The sequence below is a fragment of the Patiria miniata genome, unplaced genomic scaffold (assembly GCF_015706575.1).
Source record: "Patiria miniata isolate m_02_andy unplaced genomic scaffold, ASM1570657v1 HiC_scaffold_19, whole genome shotgun sequence".
In the NCBI taxonomy this organism is placed as follows: domain Eukaryota; kingdom Metazoa; phylum Echinodermata; class Asteroidea; order Valvatida; family Asterinidae; genus Patiria; species Patiria miniata.
The window spans coordinates 15,849,597-15,868,800 of NW_024037057.1; the positions used below are offsets into that span (position 1 = coordinate 15,849,597).

A 19,204-nucleotide genomic window follows, 5' to 3' on the forward strand; every position below is an offset into this window, starting at 1 on the left:
ATGCTGTTCATCAGTGTAAAGATGTATTCTCCTGGCTAGTTTCTAGTTTCACTGCTAAAAATAGATTTGTTTTTTTCAATTGCTATTTTCCAAAAAAATGTAAAAGTTATTCATGTCAAACAGATATCAATCAAGCACAAATTTCCACCAACATTTAGTTATTGAATTATTTCTTCACACAAATTGAATGCCAGACAGTAATTTGTCTCTCGCAGGACAGGTTCGTTTGTGCACAGTACTAAAGCCCTTTCTCAGAGGATTGCAGCTGCCCATAATCAGAACTTTTATTTTTTGTTAAAAGAAAAGAAACAAATTAAAATATGTTAGGAGAAAAAGAAAAAAACCTTTCAAGCACAGGGTATCATCTTTAAATTGTATTGAGCCATGTTTCGGTTTATAATTTGTGTAGAACATCCCTCAAGTGGCATCAAGCTGAGTGGATATCCTGCATATTGTAGGATATCTGTGCTTTGTTTCAGAAACCTAACCTGAATGATATCCAATATGACTGATTGATTGCTTTGCTTTGGTGTGTAGGCAAACCTGGCAAGCAGGAGGCCTGGGAGAATCGTACCTATGTGGCTAGTAAGATGATCTATCACATCCAGGAGATCATTAGGGTATTGCAGGCTGTGGTGAGTACACAGGAAACTGCTGGTAGCGATATCAATACAAGTCATTTACAATACACCTTACACATTGCAGGAATGTCGAAGACTGTCTCTTCATTTAGTTACAAATAAATCCACACAATCTGTTCTCATGCCTGTCCAAGCGATGAAAATTATCCCCCTATACTTCCGTCTTAACGCACAAGGTCTATCAAGTGTGTCACTCAAATGTTGACCTCAAAGAAACCACTTCTAACTTTACGGTGCGTTGTCATTTCTGAGTATTTTGTCCTTATCCATCGTTTAAAAATTTGGAAACTCCCTAAGTTGTCTTACCTAGTGCAAATTGAACAAACAAATGTCTGGAAGTACAAGCCTCCAAAATGGCTGCCATGCCAAGGGTCTGTTCCTGACAGCAAGGGTTGGCACTCATTGGCACTGTTAGATGAACATTTTATCATAAATATGTTGTGTTATAAATACAAACTTAATGAAGCCCACTAGCTGTGAGGTTGCAAGAGAATTAATCAACCACAGTCTTTATGTATCTTATTATCAACTCTATTTCCGCACAGTGTTGGTGTACATGTAAGAAAGTGATTATTGAATGAATTGTCCTAAACAGGTTCCTTTCAAGCATAGACCAAGTGAACCCTGGAACCGACATGGACACCATGCACCAGTATCCTCCCCACTTTGTTACAAAGATAGAGAGAGAGAGAGTTACATCGCTGCAGTATGCTGGCATCATGCCAACATGCAGTATCATAATTCATCCAGCTCACAATGAGCCAAACACGCAGGAACTAGTGCATACGTGCATGCACCATGCGTCCACTACAAAGCAACTAGATAGATAACGCAAAGAATGAGCTAGTGGTTGTAACCTTCATGACCTTAACTTCAGTTATTTCTGCCTTGTATCTTGTTGGTTAGGATGATGATAGTTTCCGTGTGGATAATGTGACTGGTCTCCGTGCAGCGCAGAACCACATCAAGAACAACATGGATAAAGCCATGGGCTGGTTGGCAGATCCTAACGCACTGGCTGGGGGGATGGGTAAGTCGTGTCTCAAAATGGGTCACTCGCAAGGCTTGGAGTGGTACACATCACATGGTTTATGCATCTAAGAGCTGTGAAAAAAAAATTATATATTTCAGGTATATTATCTATATGCCTGTGATCTTGTTTGTGTATCATACGTGAGTGAGTGCGTAATGTAATACAATGTATATTTAGCACAGGTGGTAATGGGTTAAACACAGGTTCAAGTTTTTATTTTGGTAACATTCGGCATCCAGGTCGGATGTGTAGTTCCATAGATGTTGGGATACAAGTACAATTAGCACTTTCACGGTAATATGCGCCATCTTGTTGCTAGACTCGGCGCATTTGGAATGAACGCATGATGACATTGAAGCGCATAAAACGATGTTTACACAGCAATGCATGTGTATTTGCCCCATAAGCAGTATGGCGCATGTTACCGTGAAAGTGCTTATTGAAGGTGGTGTCATATAATTTGTGATGACATTCTCATAGGGCTTTCACAAAGGCCTATTTATTGTAATGTCATGTGACATATGATGACGTTATCATGACTTCATTTCAATTTTCAATTATTACATGTCCCTGACTATGAACAAACAATATTTCAACCAACATGGGCCTGTAGTTTTGGAGACATAATGCTTGGAATTATGTCTCCAAAACTACAGGCCCATTTCGGTTGAATGTGACATCATATGACACTCGACGATGTCATCTTGACCTAAATAATAGTTGGTTTGTTTTGCCATATGTGAAGGTGAGAAAGCTGTGCGACGTATACTGGAAGATGCTAAGAAGGTTGCTGGTGGTCTGGATGGGCCTAAGAAGGCAGAAATAGAGCAAGCTATCGATGAAATCACTGCCATGGTTAATGAACTGTCTGATCTCAGAGCAAAGGGACTGGTAAGGCAATCGCAAGAATTCTTGTTACAGGAAAGCTGAACTTTGCGCTGCTAATCCCACTCATTTAAAGTGTAGCATCAAAATGTTCATTTCTGTTAGTAGACTTGGGAAAACAATTCAAATGTAGTCAGGTCATGAGTCAGGTCATAAGTCAGGTCATGAGTCAGGTCAAGTCAGGTCATGAGTCAGGTCATGAGTCAGGTCAAGTCAGGTATGAGTCAGGTCATGAGTCAGGTCAAGTCAGGTCATGAGTCAGGTCATGAGTCAGGTCATGCGTAATGGGGGTTGAATGATTGCTACACACAGGGAACTTGTTTAAACTGTAGCTCAGTGTGGTATCTTTTCAGTGTGCTTGAGTCGAAATAGAATTGTCAAATAAAGTGGATGAATGTATTGCTTCTCTAAAGGCTTCTGAGCTTGCAAAATGCAATTATCAATCCAGGAGTTATCAATTCAATATATTTTGTGGTAATGAACATCATTGGTACTCTTTTCTGACTAAGGATTTGATTTGATTTAAGCTTGATCATATCATGATCATATCAACTTGGACTTGAGCCAGACTTGAACTAAGCTGGCCTTTGAGTTGGCTCAAGGAAGGTCTTAATGATGCACTTAACTTGGCTGGGAGGTACAACTGACTGTAAGATGAAACAATTTATTCATCACCAAACCCACATCAAGGTATAAGTAAGTGGTCACCTTATTGGAAATTCAGTGACTTTAATCCTGTAGATGCGTATGTTGAAAAAATGGATGTTTGACTGATGTTACAGGGTAACAGTCCTCGTGCGTTGGAGCTAGCCCATGCACTCGGCGGTGAGCATGGCAAACTAGCCAATCTGGAGAGGCAGATCAATGCTGCCATTGCAGAGATATTGAAGAGTAGTATGGGCAAGATGGCCTACACTGCTGGGGGTAAACTAGCTCAAGCTAAGGAATGGCTCAGCAATCCAGGTGCTGATGACAAAGGAGTGGGTAAGAGAACGCAACCTCTCTTATTTCCTCTCTGTAGCCAGTATCAGTATTGATACTGAATATCAAATTTAAAACTAGTAACTTAATTATTTATCAATATTTTATTTCGGCCCCACTGCTCTGCCAATCACAGAATGTATCTGCTGAGCAATATAGATCACACATCATTGGACTGATAAGTTTTTACTAATCAATTTCATTGAGCTACAAGAAGTATAGAGAAAAAAGCAAAACCTGGTGACACAAATTATGGGCTTCTTGCACAAGTACCAACGGCAAGACAGGGAGTGTTGGGGAGATTACTTAGACATGTCGCTCATTGCTGATGACGCCTGACACTCACATGAAGATGCTATGACTTTAATTTGTGCCCACTCTGAATACAATTAGTTGTGCGTACTTTGTGCTATACGTGCAAACCAGTACGTGCACATGGTGGGTCCCGTCCACAGGGCTCTCGATAGTGGTAAAAAAAACGCCCTCTCTTTTTCGCGCACGTAGCCAATGTATGTGGTCATGACTGGTTTGGATGTGATATTTGCATGGCTAGGGAGTATGTCAGTATGTCTGCTTCTCAGGTCTATGACATTTGCCCCTGGTGTGTTTCTTGCATCTTTCTACTTCACCCTGTATACTTGTTGAATACTACCATTAGGTTACCGCGCCATCAAAGACATCATTTCAACAGGACGTCAGATTGCTGGCACCTGCGATGATCTTGGTCAACGAAATGATCTTCTCCGTCTTTGTAACGAGGCAGAATCTCTGAACGACCATCTGAGAGATCTGTGTAAGAAGGGACAGGTATGCTTGACAAATGACTGCAATCCTCAATGCCACAATGAACTGTTCTCTTTCAAAAAATGTTGGTGAAAATATAAATTATAAACAGTTAAGATTAAAATTGTTAGTGTACTGTAGTGTAGACTTTTTAGTGCACATAGTTTTTCCACAAAATAGTGTATTGTGCAAGATGTTGATCATTTTAATATTTTAACTTCAACTTTTGAGCAAGTTGTAGCATCAGCTACCAGAAATGGCAGTTCATCCAAGCAGGCAAGAATGCACAATGGTTGAAGCACTCTAGTTGGTTATTTTAAACCTGACACAGGGACAGTTGTATCAATGGTTCTCAGTAATGTTCATTATTAATGAAGTTCACAAATAATGTTCATATTAATTAAGTGCAGAAAGAACTATTGACAGTGTGTAAAATAGCTGTGAAAAAAAATTAAATAGGAATGGCAATGTGCAATACACCTAATTCAGTAATGGCTTGACTAAGGTTAATTGAGTTGGACTGTAGCAGATCAATGGTTGATGCGCTTTGTGCTACCTTCATATCTTCTCTTCCAGGGTAACACTCCACAAGCTGAAGCAACGGCCAAAAAGTTATCAGAGAAGCTGGGTCAGTTAAATGACAAGATGACTGAGATTGTCATGGGCCAGGTGTCGTCTGATTTCCTTGACCCAATGTCTGCCGTCAACAAGATGTATGAGGCTGCCCTAGCTCCTGAAGGTATGTCTGGGAATCTGTCTACAACCCCTGGCTTTATGGTATCACACACTAAAGTACATCAGTTTTAGGCTATCAGAGAACGCGAAGACTACTGCTTAAGTAGAAACCACACATTCAGAGGAATGCCAACCTAATGTTTTGATAAGCAGATGAACACCCTTCAAATCAATGCATTTGAAGTCTTTGCTGATTTTGTCCAGCATCCTCCGTGTTACTCCATGTTGAGGGCATTAGCTTCTCATGTTTCAGCATCAGTTTCATCTCAAGCTCCTGAATAATTAAGGAGTCTTAAATGCTTTCACCAGATGAATGCACTCTCAAGATATGGCCTCATGTTATAGATGTGATGTCAGTGATCTATAATATGAAACTGAAACCCGAAGCTGAAGATGGCCCCTGTTTTCAGCAAAGGCTTAATCTCTAGCTTCAGATGGAGGAGATTGTTCGGCTCATGTCTTTTGGTACTTCATCTCAATGCCCATGCTGTGCCTTAAACACATGCGATCGTCCAATAATGAGGTCAAAAGTTGAAGTATTTCATGGATGCACATTATGTAAGGCGGCTTAATGAATCTGGAAGCAGAAACAAAGCTGAGATTTAGAAATAGTCTGAGTAGAAGCCCAGACTGATTGAATTCTCCGGCTATATACTATCATGTATTGTGTGTTCCTGGCCAGGCGCCCCACACCGTGAGGCTAACTTCACCAGCAAAGCGCAGATCTTTCTTGAGAGTAGCAACAAAGCGGCAGATACAGCGGCTCGCTTTGCTGGCATTGCTGATGCAGACAGAGACACAGTGGATCAGATTCATCGCCTCAGTAATCAGGTAGGAACCTGCTCAGTTGCTTATCATCTCTCTGTCACTGCAACTTTAAACCAAAACAAATCAATTTCATTCTACAGTATTTTGAAATATGTCAAAACGGGGCCCTAAAATGAAGGGTTTCCTCCATCCCACACGAAGAATAAGTTTGATTGAGAAACATATAGCGAAAGACAAGTGGCATAATTTTTTGCCATTTGGATGAGTTTTCTTCTCTTTTTTTGACAATCGGGAGTTCTTCTGAAAACTTGAAGTCCTATTACATTGGCACATGTGCCATGAGTATGTGATTGTTGTCATCCCTGTGTTATTGATAGTGTCATGTTGTCATGTTGTCATGTTGTCATGTGTGTGTGACAGGTGAAGGAGCTGACTCCACAGGTGGTCTCTGCTGCTCGCATTGTCCTGATGAATCCCAACAACAAGGTCAGACTTTATGCATGCAGTTATATTGTCCTCTTAACATTTCTGGTATGTTTGCATAAGAAACATAATGATGTGAGTGTCTAAGACAATCAATGTTAAAATTGTTTTTACCTTGAAGGAAGAGAATAAGACATGGGGTACAATACAATATCCTGACACCCTTGTGAGGATATTTTATAAAAATTATCATGACTCCCCCTACCCTTTCTCGGCAAACCTCTTAAGTAGCATCATGATACCATACAAACCTTTACATGTACATAGATTTATTGCTTTGTTTTATGTCACTTGGTAAGAGAATAATCATTGAAATGTTGGTCAATTGACACAGGCATATATTAAACAAATATTAAACATTGGCGTATGTGATGTACACATACAGACTGATCATTCCCAACTGACACATTTGCTACATAGAAGATGGCAACTAAATAATCTTCATGCCTCTCGGGGAGGGGGGGGGGGGTGGTTTGATGATGCGGGCACTGTCCAGGCCCTCCGTAGCATAAAGGTAGTGTTGATTGTAAGCCACGTCTCAAGTGGGCATTGTTGCAATGGCTGTGGCTCTCTACTGTGCCACACCAATGACATATGAATGTCATAGCCACAGTATCCCTGATTCACAGACAGTCTAATAGTCTTGATAATATGAACAGGTTGCAGCAGCTCATTTAGATGTGATGAAGAACGATTGGGAGGGAGCAATGAAAGAACTGGATGCCAAGCTGACGTCTTCCTTAGATGTGCCAGCATTCATGAAAGCCTCAGGTTAGATGAGTGTCTTGACATAACAGTAATAGGCTACTATCAATATTATACTGGGATTGGAATATTGGTCATCATGGTTCTCTGAGTAGGTTGCTGTGTGTAGGGATGCATTCAGGTTAGGGTAAAGGGCTGATTTCTTTGAAATCTGTACATGTGCTATATCCTGTATTCTTGGGCATCTTTTAAGAGAATGTAAGGGGTAATATAGTGTGTGGGTATTTGGGGGGCTTTTGTTGACGTCCGGATGAGGAATTACCACATAGTAGCCAAAGTGTTTAAGTGAAATCACAGTGATTCTGAAGTACAGTGCAGTACAATCCCTGTGTACACAATAGAGCGTACCATGGGAAATGGGCATGATGTGTATATTTGTTCAACTCCTATTTCAATGCAATCTATATACTCCAAACACATGGTGTTCTAGTTTTCATTCAACTGATTTTGTAACTAATCTGTTTTCATGTGATTTACAAAAATAGCACTTTTGCCAAATAAGGCCAAAGATATGTTTGTGGAATGATATAATCCTTTAGTTTGTCAGTGACTGATGGTTGCTTTACATGGTATCTCTGTGATCTCTTAGAGGAGAGTATGAAGAAACAGACTGAGCTTGCTGTAGCCGCTGTCCATCAGCGCAACCCACAGACCTATGCCTCATGCATCTCCAACATTGCACTACGCGGTAAGAACATGGTCAAAGTTGCCAAACGAGAAGCTGAGAACAGTGAGGATCCAGAGTTCCAACACAAAGTAGACTCCGCATCAGATCAAGTCAACAACTGTAAGTTGTTTTCACTTTGTTGTCTTCTGTAGACTAATTTGATGACCACAATCTGATGCTGTTAGTGAGTTGTCCTTTTATCCAATGCACAAATACCCCCTCAAACACTGAAAAGGAGAGATGTGAACTAATGAAGGAGTCCTGAGCACCACTGCAGTCATGTGCCTGCACTCAGGTACTAGCTGTGTGGAGATGCACTACAGGTATGTTCATATACATAATTGTGAAAATTGGTTGAATAAAATGTGAACCGATGCACCCACACAGATGGCCTTCATACATTGGCTACCATGAACAGCCACTTAACACCATCTATTCTTACACAGAGTTCACAATGTAGCCAAGATAAGCCCTCCCATCAGAAATTAAGAAATCTTACAACACACATGCAAGCAATGATCCACCTCAGTTATATATTCAGTTTGTGGTCATTGGATTATGAGATTTCTATCAGATCAATTAAAGGAGGAGAGTGCTTTGTGTGCTGTGTGTACATGGCCTGTGATCACCATGCCATAGTGGTGGTTCTCAGGACTGACATTGCACTCTCAACCGCATGATTTGGATGTACACATGCACACAGTCTCTCATATCTGTGTAATATGCCGACTGTTAGCACAGGCTTTCCTGTACTAGCTGGTGAATTCTAAGCTAAGCGTAACCAAGAAATTGACTGCCATGATTTTCCTCTGTGGTTTTAATGTCTTTCCTGTCAAGTAAACTCTTATCTGTTTTATGAAATGTGAGATAATGCTTTCTTCTTTACCCAACTGCCCTGCAGCAGGAGGTTGGCATTTATTAACCAGAATAACTCCAGTCTGCAATGTTAATGTGCTGTGTTACTATGATTGTCTTGATAGGCATCCCTCCAACAGTGACTACTGGCAAGCAATTGATGCAAGACATGGCAAATCCAGACAAAATGGCCAACTGGCAAGATGCAAATAGCAAGGTAAATTGACTCCTCATTCTACGACTTCTGTCCACTGCGTCTGTATTTCTATATTCCACAGCCTTTGTGCAGTCTATATGGAGTCCATTGAGAACAGCAGATAGAGCAATGTAGCCTACCCACCACTGCCTGTGTGTGCAGGACATGGTGCATATGCCCACTGTGTATGGTAGGGTGCAGCCAAAGCATCTTCATAGAGGAATGCACATGACTAGTAGTGGTAGTGTCCTGCAACCTCGCTCTCTCAATTCAACTGTATATGAGAGGTCATTGTACATGGTGCCCAGTGAATCAATCTTGGATAGATACCTGCATTATGCAGTCTATTCAATTGATAGCTGTAATTTAATGATACGTTGTCTCAGGTGAGGTTAGTTTGCTTCATCCACTTTTGGTGTAAACGTACATAGCCCCACACAGGTTGCAGCACCAGAAGGTGACAATACATTTATGCTGGATGAATTGATAGAGAGTTTGAGAAATCCAGGCAGTATAAGTTTGAAACAAAATGGAACGAGGCAACTGTACTCCAACTTACTAGATAGCACCCAGTTTCAAAACCTATCCGGGTCAGGAAGCAACCCAAATAGGTCCTGAAACAGTTCTCTATCTAGTAAGTTTGAGTCCAGTTGTCGCGCTTTAATTTGTTTTTTAAATTTATCCTGTAGCTCATGTGGTAGTTTGTCAGTGGCTGCAATCGTGAGTTGACATTATTAGATACAGAGCAAATCAACACACAGGTTGCCACAGCAGCCGTGGTATATTGCAGTGAATACATGTAACTCGGAGAGAGTGAGGGTTGAGTTAAACATTTACATATGCATAAATTACATACATGTTTGTAATACTGTTTACAAATTTCCCGATGGTGTTGTTGCTTACCCAATATTCTAGATATGAAATATCTGTTGTTGTCATTGGATCCCATTAATCTGAGAAATTGATTTATCAAAGTTCTCTTTTTTTTTCAGGAAGGATCGTCTGTCTTTCATCCACTCATGGTGTTTTTATTGCACTACATTTTGCTGAACTGTTTGAAATCTGAACTGTTTAGTAGAATCACACATTCATCACACAATATCCTGCACTTGGATATAGAGTCTGAGAATAGCTAGCCTATTATTGTCTATATGACCTCTGACATGGGGTCAATTTCTTCAGGCATCTCATGTGTATGTATAGGCGCTGTGTTGTGCTTGTATGCATAGCTGCTAGATAGTCTAATCACATTCATGGTTTATTATTCTTTATGCTCACAATAATCATTATTATAGGTACATAGTATAAGTACAATTAACAAAACAGGCAAAAGGAAACAGTTGGGTAAGTTATTTTAAGATGAATACTGAATGTCAGCATGGAGGGGGAGGCAGGAGAAGCCGAAGGCTTTTATTCCTCCCCCTTCCCATCCCCTATATCACCTTTAACTATAGTTACTGCATTGAAGGCTGTTGTATCCCCATGTATGATATGAGGACATGTTTGCAGTCTAACCACGTCAGCCTTGCCTTACCACACAGCTAATGACTTCAGTGGCGGAACTCCAAGTGCCATTCATCTATGTCATTCCCCCTGTGGAGTACTACGCCCCTCCACCACCGGTACCACCACCCCCATCACACCCAATGGCTCAACAGGCACAGCCAAGCAAACAGGTGCACAGAATTGACGATCACTCACAACTAACTTTGTTTGTGCTTTGTTTCCTCCAGTAATAGTTGAGCATCAGTGCATGGCAGATTCTTCACATTCAGTAGTGGATTAGGTAATGACTTCATTGTAGTGAATAATATGATGCATTGATAACTATCCATTGCCTAGCTGTTAAATACATGTATCACGTTATCAACTAATCAATTAACAAGAACGTTCTTACAGTAGACTTCACTGTACAGCATGTACATAGTGTTTGTGTATAGCCTTCATGAACATATGTGATGATGGAAAAAATAAGAAGTCGATATCTCCAATGAGGTACAGGCCTGGAATAGTGGTGTACTGGAGTGATCAAACAAAGCAAGCCTCCCAAGGTGATCTGTTTGTGAGCATGGTATAGTCCAGAAGCAATGGCAAGTAAACTAGAATGCTGCAAAGATCAGCAAGGAAGGCTTATATCAGCGTACCGTGAGTGAAGAATAGCAGTCAGTATTTGCATTATTATACCGCATGCTTGGATTATCAACAGATTTAAAAGTATCTGATTAATAGACGTAAACAAAAATCAAAGAAAACAATTATGTGGAGAGAAATTTTATGACATTAAAAAGTTGTCAGAATATTATCATGGTATGATTTGTTCATGTAGAAGGCATTACCGTCATCATTGGCGACCAGGCCTGTATACTGCATGGAAGTACTAACATTCCCATATCTATGCATTGACCATGTTTACTTCATGTATCTTTGTTTATGTACGTGTTACATCTGTACAGCCTGAAATTCAGTATTCACATCATTGAAGTGCAATTATTATAATTATTGATTTTTTTGGAGGGGGGGGGGGATCTTTGGGACAATTTTTATTAATTCCAAACTTCCACAGAATTGATTAGGGTATTGTCTGATGTTAAGAGGGTCAAGAGGCTCAAATCCAGCGACTGTGTTGTGTCCTTGGGCAATCCACCTCACCTCCACTTGCCTCCTTCACCCAGCATGCCCAGGGGGTGGGGAGTAACCTGTGATGGACTGGCATCACATGCAGGGGTATGTCATATATTCTCACAATCCTTGAATACCAAGGAAACCAGAGATACATACCAGCCCAAATGTCTCGAGAGAGAGACTTCAGTTTGGCCCGGTACAGATCTCTTTAATATACATTCATATTTTCACAGTTCTGCCTTTGCAAGTTTGTTGCATTATTGTGAAGAAATGGGAAACAAAGAAAAGGACACCATACAACATTTGTTTGTATACATCATACAACCTCAGCATGCAGCTAATTTACCTTTGTAATGTGTTTTGCTTGGTCAAATATCACCATATCAATATTTTCAGTCTCATTATTATCGTACAGTGTTTATGCCTGCCGGATTTATATCCACTCGTTAACAAACAAGCAGCACTTCACAATGGCCCTTGTTGGTATCTCAATGGTTGTTCATGTTGTGTAGTAGGAAATCAGACTGGGAAGCCTGAAACTCAAAATTTGAAAATAAGTAAACCTGTCAGTTGGCATGGGATGAGTTATGTGTGTGCAATAAATAACTGAAGAACTCATAACCTACATTTACATGTACATTACATGTATGTATTATTTTGTACTATATTTGGAAAACTAAGGAAGCTGTTGGAAGTTTCTCTTGCAGAGTGCACATATCCAGCATGCATAGACATCAGATCCTCTCATATTCAAGTTTGTATTCATGGTGTGAACCAACATACATGTACATTACTAACCACACATGTGCATGTGAATAATCAAATCCTAAGGCTTCATGGAAAGTTGATGTTTAAACAGTCCTTTAAATTCACAAAAGCAAATGCATTATTATTCATAAGATGGATTCGTTTTGCATCGGGGTGATGTCAATTTAATATTGGGTTCTGTCCTTCACCCTCAGCGACGGGCAGGACCCAATATTACATTCATTATTTGCATGTTTCTCCATGGAGAGCCTATCTCTTATCAATTCTGTTGTGTTCTTTTTTGAAGTGTTTGAAATAATCAGCATTGCCAGCATTGAGGTGGTTGATGTTCATTACATAGGCGTTATTTCAAGCTGTGTGCATCATGGTGTTATGTATCTTCACAAGTTCCTGTAAAGCTGAAATAAATCTAAACCATTATTTGTTTGAGTAGATTCCTCTGACAATGCTTTCTATACCATTGTAGTTCAGTCCTTTTCTGAGTCTGTGAACTGAAATACGTATAGCAGGAATCTAACCTACATGTAAGCAGCGAGGCTGTGTGGATTGAGTATTTGGAGACATATACCTAACACATACATTTGTATACAAAGATTTGCAAATGGACATGGTCTCTGGTCCAAGTTTTGTTGTATTTCTTGGACATTTTGGTACACCCTTTTGTCCAAGTCCAATAATCAATAGTACAAATACTCAGAACACACTGCCTTTCTCAAGGTTTAATTCTACTGTTTCCCTAAACCGGGAAGACTCAGAGAAGGACGTGGTTCAAGATGGTCTTGTACCCTTTTCACCCTTGTAGCGAGCAGGACAGTACCCAGTCTCCAGCATGTCTCAGTACAAGACCCCACCAGGACCTGACTTGCCTGGTTACAAGATGGCTGCCGCTCAGTTGCAAGATGCTCTGCATAGCCCGCCCTCACATTACCCCGCAGTGTCCAGTCATCAGTCCTACGCATACCCTACCTCTAATCACTCTGATACTCCCACGTACATTGACTCAGCATCAACAAGTCTACCATCTTATCATGCACAGGTTTTCAATTACAAGTTTTTGATTTCTTTCTGTCCTAAAGTCCAGACAAATGTTGCCTTGTTTTCAGCCATGTCTTTGTACAATGTTTGCATTTCCTTGATGTCTTTACAATTTCAAGTTGGAAAGTGAGAGCTGGATGTTGTTTCTTTTATATTTTGATGAAGTTGAGTCTAATGTTGTTTGTTTTAGCTGTGTTTTGGTAAAGTTTTGGTTGAGGTTTTGTTTTATATGATTATAAAGGTCATAGATTTTGTCACCATATGTAGAAAATTGAAGCTGGATTTTGTGCCTTGTTGTATGTGAGTCGGCATGTTTGTGTTTGGTTTTTGCAACTGTTGTCAAATGCTGTGTCGGTAGTGGTTATTGTACTGTGTCATGGTTACGATGGATCCATCATCTTATAAGAATACATCTTCCTTTGAGTCAGTGCCCATGGCATCAACAGCACATGCCATGAGCCCAGTGCCTGCCTTTGAGTCAGTGCGCATTGCATCAACAGCACATGCCATGAGCCCAGTGCCTGCCTTTGAGTCAGTGCGCATTGCATTAACAACACATGCCATGAGCCCAGTGCCTGCCTTTGAGTCAGTGCCCATGGCATCAACAGCACATGCCATGAGCCCAGTGCCTGCCTTTGAGTCAGAGCGCATTGCATCAACAGCACATGCCATGAGCCCAGTGTCTGCCTTTGAGTCAGAGTGCATTGCATCAACAGCACATGCCAAGAGCCCAGGTTCTGCCTTTGAGTCAGTGCGCATTGCATCAACAACACATGCCATGAGCCCAGTGTCTGCCTTTGAGTCAGTGCGCATTGCATCAACAGCACATGCCATGAGCCCAGTGCCTGCCTTTGAGTCAGTGCGCATTGCATCAACAACACATGCCATGTACCCAGTGCCTGCCTTTGAGTCAGTGCGCATTGCATCAACAACACATGCCATGAGCCCAGTGCCTGCCTTTGAGTCAGTGCGCATTGCATCAACAGCACATGCCATGAGCCCAGTGCCTGCCTTTGAGTCAGTGCGCATTGCATCAACAGCACATGCCATGAGCCCAGTGCCTGCCTTTGAGTCAGTGCGCATTGCATTAACAACACATGCCATGAGCCCAGTGCCTGCCTTTGAGTCAGTGCCCATGGCATCAACAGCACATGCCATGAGCCCAGTGCCTGCCTTTGAGTCAGAGCGCATTGCATCAACAGCACATGCCATGAGCCCAGTGTCTGCCTTTGAGTCAGTGCGCATTGCATCAACAGCACATGCCATGAGCCCAGGTTCTGCCTTTGAGTCGGTGCCGATGCATCAACAACACATGCCATGAGCCCAGTGTCTGCCTTTGAGTCAGTGCGCATTGCATCAACAGCACATGCCATGAGCCCAGTGCCTGCCTTTGAGTCAGTGCGCATTGCATCAACAACACATGCCATGTACCCAGTGCCTGCCTTTGAGTCAGTGCGCATTGCATCAACAACACATGCCATGAGCCCAGTGCCTGCCTTTGAGTCAGTGCGCATTGCATCAACAACACATGCCATGAGCCCAGTGTCTGCCTTTGAGTCGGTGCCGATGCATCAACAGCACATGCCATGAGCCCAGTGTCTGCCTTTGAGTCAGTGCGCATTGCATCAACAGCACATGCCATGAGCCCAGTGCCTGCCTTTGAGTCATTGCGCATTGCATCAACAACACATGCCATGTACCCAGTGCCTGCCTTTGAGTCAGTGCGCATTGCATCAACAGCACATGATGATCCCAGTGCCTGCCTTTGAATCAGTGCGCATTGCATCAACAGCACATGCCATGAGCCCAGTGTCTGCCTTTGAGTCAGTGCGCATTGCATCAACAACACATGCCATGAGCCCAGTGTCTGCCTTTGAGTCAGTGCGCATTGCATCAACAACACATGCCATGAGCCCAGTGTCTGCCTTTGAGTCAGAGCGCATTGCATCAACAGCACATGTCATGAGCCCAGTGTCTGCCTTTGAGTCAGTGCGCATTGCATCAACAACACATGCCATGAGCCCAGTGCCTGCCTTTGAGTCAGTGCGCATTGCATCAACAACACATGCCATGAGCCCAGTGTCTGCCTTTGAGTCAGAGCGCATTGCATCAACAGCACATGTCATGAGCCCAGTGCTTGCCTTTGAGTCAGAGTGCATTGCATCAATAGCCATGCCATGAGCCCAGTGCCTGCCTTTGAGTCAGTGCGCATTGCATCAACAGCACATGCCATGAGCCCAGTGCCTGCCTTTGAGTCAGTGCGCGCGCATCGCATCAACAACACATGCCATGAGCCCAGTGCCTGCCTTTGAGTCAGTGCGCATTGCATGAGCCAAGTGTCTGCCTTTGAGTCAGTGCGCATTGCATCAACAGCACATGTCATGAGCCCAGTGCCTGCCTTTGATTCAGAGCGCATTGCATCAACAGCACATGCCATGAGCCCAGTGCCTGCCTTTGAGTCAGTGCGCATCGCATCAACAGCACATGCCATGAGCCCAGTGCCTGCCTTTGAGTCAGTGCGCATTGCATCAACAGCACATGCCATGAGCCCAGTGGCTGCCTTTGAGTCAGTGCACATTGCATCAACAGCACATGTCATGAGCCCAGTGCCTGCCTTTGATTCAGAGCGCATTGCATCAACAGCACATGCCATGAGCCCAGTGCCTGCCTTTGAGTCAGTGCGCATCGCATCAACAGCACATGCCATGAGCCCAGTGCCTGCCTTTGAGTCAGTGCGCATTGCATCAACAGCACATGCCATGAGCCCAGTGGCTGCCTTTGAGTCGGTGCGCATTGTATCAACAACACATGCCATGAGCCCAGTGCCTGCTTTTGAGTCAGTGCGCATTGCATCAACAGCACATGCCATGAGCCCAGGTTCTGCCTTTGAGTCAGTGCGCATTGCATCAACAACACATGCCATGAGCCCAGTGCCTGCCTTTTGAGTCAGTGCGCATTGCATCAACAACACATGCCATGAGCCCAGTGTCTGCCTTTGAGTCAGTACGCATTGCATCAACAGCACATGCCATGAGCCCAGTGCCTGCCTTTGAGTCAGTGCGCATCGCATCAACAGCACATGCCATGAGCCCAGGTTCTGCCTTTGAGTCAGTGCGCATTGCATCAACAGCACATGCCATGAGCCCAGTGGCTGCCTTTGAGTCGGTGCGCATTGTATCAACAACACATGCCATGAGCCCAGTGCCTGCCTTTGAGTCAGTGCGCATTGCATCAACAGCACATGCCATGAGCCCAGTGCCTGCTTTTGAGTCAGTGCGCATTGCATCAACAGCACATGCCATGAGCCCAGGTTCTGCCTTTGAGTCAGTGCGCATTGCATCAACAACACATGCCATGAGCCCAGTGCCTGCCTTTTGAGTCAGTGCGCATTGCATCAACAACACATGCCATGAGCCCAGTGCCTGCCTTTGAATCAGTGCGCATTGCATCAACAACACATGCCATGAGCCCAGTGCCTGAGTCACAAGTCAAATGCTCCAATTCCTTTCCTTTCGTCATTTAATCTTCATGTGGTTTGATTGAGCATGATCATTTGTCCCTTGCAGTTATGAAACGAATATCATTTGGCAGAAATGCAAAATTACTGATGGCATTGCTTGTGTTCATATTGAGGTGCAGACACACAGGAGTATTTCACGGATTGCCGTTACAGTACCTGGTATCTGGTATCTGAAATCTGCTATATGTTTAGAACAAGTGCTTTTTATGAATGTTACTGTGTCATGTGACCTGCAAACCCTCACTTGTACTGGTTCTTTCATTCCTAATATGCAATCATTGAATGAAATGAATGTGTAAATGTGCCGCCACAGTATAACGGTAATCATCAATTGCTTGTAAATGACTCCCGGTGACATTGTGATACCACAGTCAGACACACATCTTGGAGTTCATGATCATATCAGATTTCAAAATCAAAAACATGGGAGAAATAATTTTAAGAACGTTGAAGAGATACTCTTTTAAAACCGTTATTGACAGCATAATATTGATTGATATTTGATGAGATGGTTGTTTTTTTGTCCCTTTATTAGCCATCCCGTTATGAGGCCATTCAGCCTGAGAGTGCTTCACCTCAGGTGCATTCTGCTCCACCTGTCCCTCCTCCTCCGGCACCTCAAGCCACTCAGGTGCCTTCTCTTCACTCTCTGGCATGCTTGTTGTCCTGTCCTGTCTAGTTTCCATGTCTTGTTCTTTGGGATGCTCACTTTCTAGTGAAGGATTATTGGATTTTGATGGAATTGTTTGTGTTATCAGTTCATCACAATGCATCCAGTCTCAAGTTAAGTCACAAGTCATTCCAGTGAACGGTGACTAAGGCACTCCTTGGCCATTGTTCATCCCTTGCTACTTGTAACCAGGACTCGTGATTTGACTTGAGGTTGACTGGATTACATCTCTGGCATTGTTTGCATCAGCATGAAGTCTGGAGTTGAGTTGCAGTGGTTGAGTCCTACACTCAGATAGCAGTGCTAATATGATTGTCGTACCAAGAATCACCAAAGACATTTGTGCTATAGAACAAGTTGTGCAAAGAAAACTTATAATGTGTTGTCTTTGTCAAAGTATTGAACAATTTGTCAGAGGAATGCCCGTCTGTAGTCTACAAGTATTAATGATGATTGATGAATAATATTTAGGGCTTTTAACTGAGATCAAAGCACTTGACATATTGCAAGGATTCAGTTTTGAATCACAGGCTTCAGCATGCGTCATGAAAAGTCGTGATGTTCAACTACAACCATTTAAAACTTGAATCATTCAAAAATTCAGTGTCAATTCATCATTTCATCTGATTGCTGTGTGTCAAATTTGCACGTTTTCCATGAAGATAAATAGGCTTGCCATGAGTGTTTTTCATAGCTGTACAACTTGCAGTGCTGTGTGTCTCCACATCCCCTCGGCCAAATAGCCTTCTGAACATAGATTAGATACACCTGCATGAGTCTCAGTGATCTAGTTACCCGTTTGGAATCACCTACAAGAGCAGCATTGGATATTGGCAAGGCACATTTGAAATCACAAATTACAAATAAATTCCGAAGTGTATACAAGTTATTGAGTCTCCTTGTCAAAGGGTGTCCCCCCCCCTTTTAAAAACAAAAGACAAAAACAAAGGGGGGAGGAAAATGGAAAAATAAAATAACATAGTGGATTCAGTTATTGAAAAGTGAATTTGATATAGAGTTAACAATAGGTACATGTAACAATCTTGCATCATGGAGATAGAGCACTCTTTAGTGTTAATGAACATCCAACCCAAGGAAAATGTCAAAATATTTCCAGTGAAATCCCCATGGAAAAAAAATTTCACTTTCCTACTGTTGAGATGTCAATAAATAACATTACGCTATACAGTGCTCCAAATGCTGAATATCTGGCTTTGTTTAATGCATGACAAGAACAAAATTGTTCATTGGACTGCTGTGGTCATGAATCCCCTGTGTTGGTTTCAGGAATGATCTCATCATTTCATATATTCCATTACCATAGCAATCATATGTTACACCACCACCTCCACCTACACCCACATCACGGCGCATTCAGGTAAAATCTCTTCTTGACTAGCATCATTTCCACTTCCTCCCTACATCTGTTCTTTATCACAATCTCATCCAAGATGCTGCTGTGTCTACATGTATCCTCTGAAGGCCTTGATTATGTATGCATGGGTTAGCTTCACTAAGCACCGTGATCAATCATATCTTTAGTTACAGTGGATATCAAGCTGTAACTCATGGTGGCTGCAATAAATGATTTCAAGAAACTTACAAAGTATGATGAGTCATTTGGTCATTGAACATTAAGTGTCATTTCAGAGCTTGTTTTACAACCTATCAAATGAAGAGGTGATCCTAAAATCTGGGTCTCATGTATAAATCTTAACACAAGAAACACAGGAAAAAAATGATATCCCTTGAAAAATTAATACCTGACAACTTGTCTCTGAATACCTGATGACTTGT

At 42.2% G+C, this 19,204-nt stretch overlaps 1 protein-coding gene across 5 annotated transcripts in view; it reads left to right on the forward strand.

The window, feature by feature from the left end:
- LOC119725907 (vinculin-like) overlaps window positions 1-19,204 on the forward strand; it is a 45,090-nt gene that overhangs the window by 12,636 nt on the left and 13,250 nt on the right. For 2 of the 5 annotated variants that reach the window (XM_038197516.1, XM_038197517.1), the window contains exons 6-17: window positions 538-635; window positions 1,548-1,671; window positions 2,420-2,565; window positions 3,342-3,543; window positions 4,199-4,347; window positions 4,900-5,062; window positions 5,741-5,889; window positions 6,247-6,312; window positions 6,969-7,080; window positions 7,664-7,861; window positions 8,722-8,813; window positions 10,334-10,468. In XM_038197516.1, coding sequence (XP_038053444.1) covers window positions 538-635; window positions 1,548-1,671; window positions 2,420-2,565; window positions 3,342-3,543; window positions 4,199-4,347; window positions 4,900-5,062; window positions 5,741-5,889; window positions 6,247-6,312; window positions 6,969-7,080; window positions 7,664-7,861; window positions 8,722-8,813; window positions 10,334-10,468 — 1,634 coding nt within the window. Of the gene's footprint in view, window positions 1-537; window positions 636-1,547; window positions 1,672-2,419; window positions 2,566-3,341; window positions 3,544-4,198; window positions 4,348-4,899; window positions 5,063-5,740; window positions 5,890-6,246; window positions 6,313-6,968; window positions 7,081-7,663; window positions 7,862-8,721; window positions 8,814-10,333; window positions 10,469-12,984; window positions 13,219-17,272; window positions 17,369-19,204 lie in introns of all 5 variants that reach the window. The other 3 variants (XM_038197513.1, XM_038197515.1, XM_038197518.1) reach the window with 3 other exon arrangements.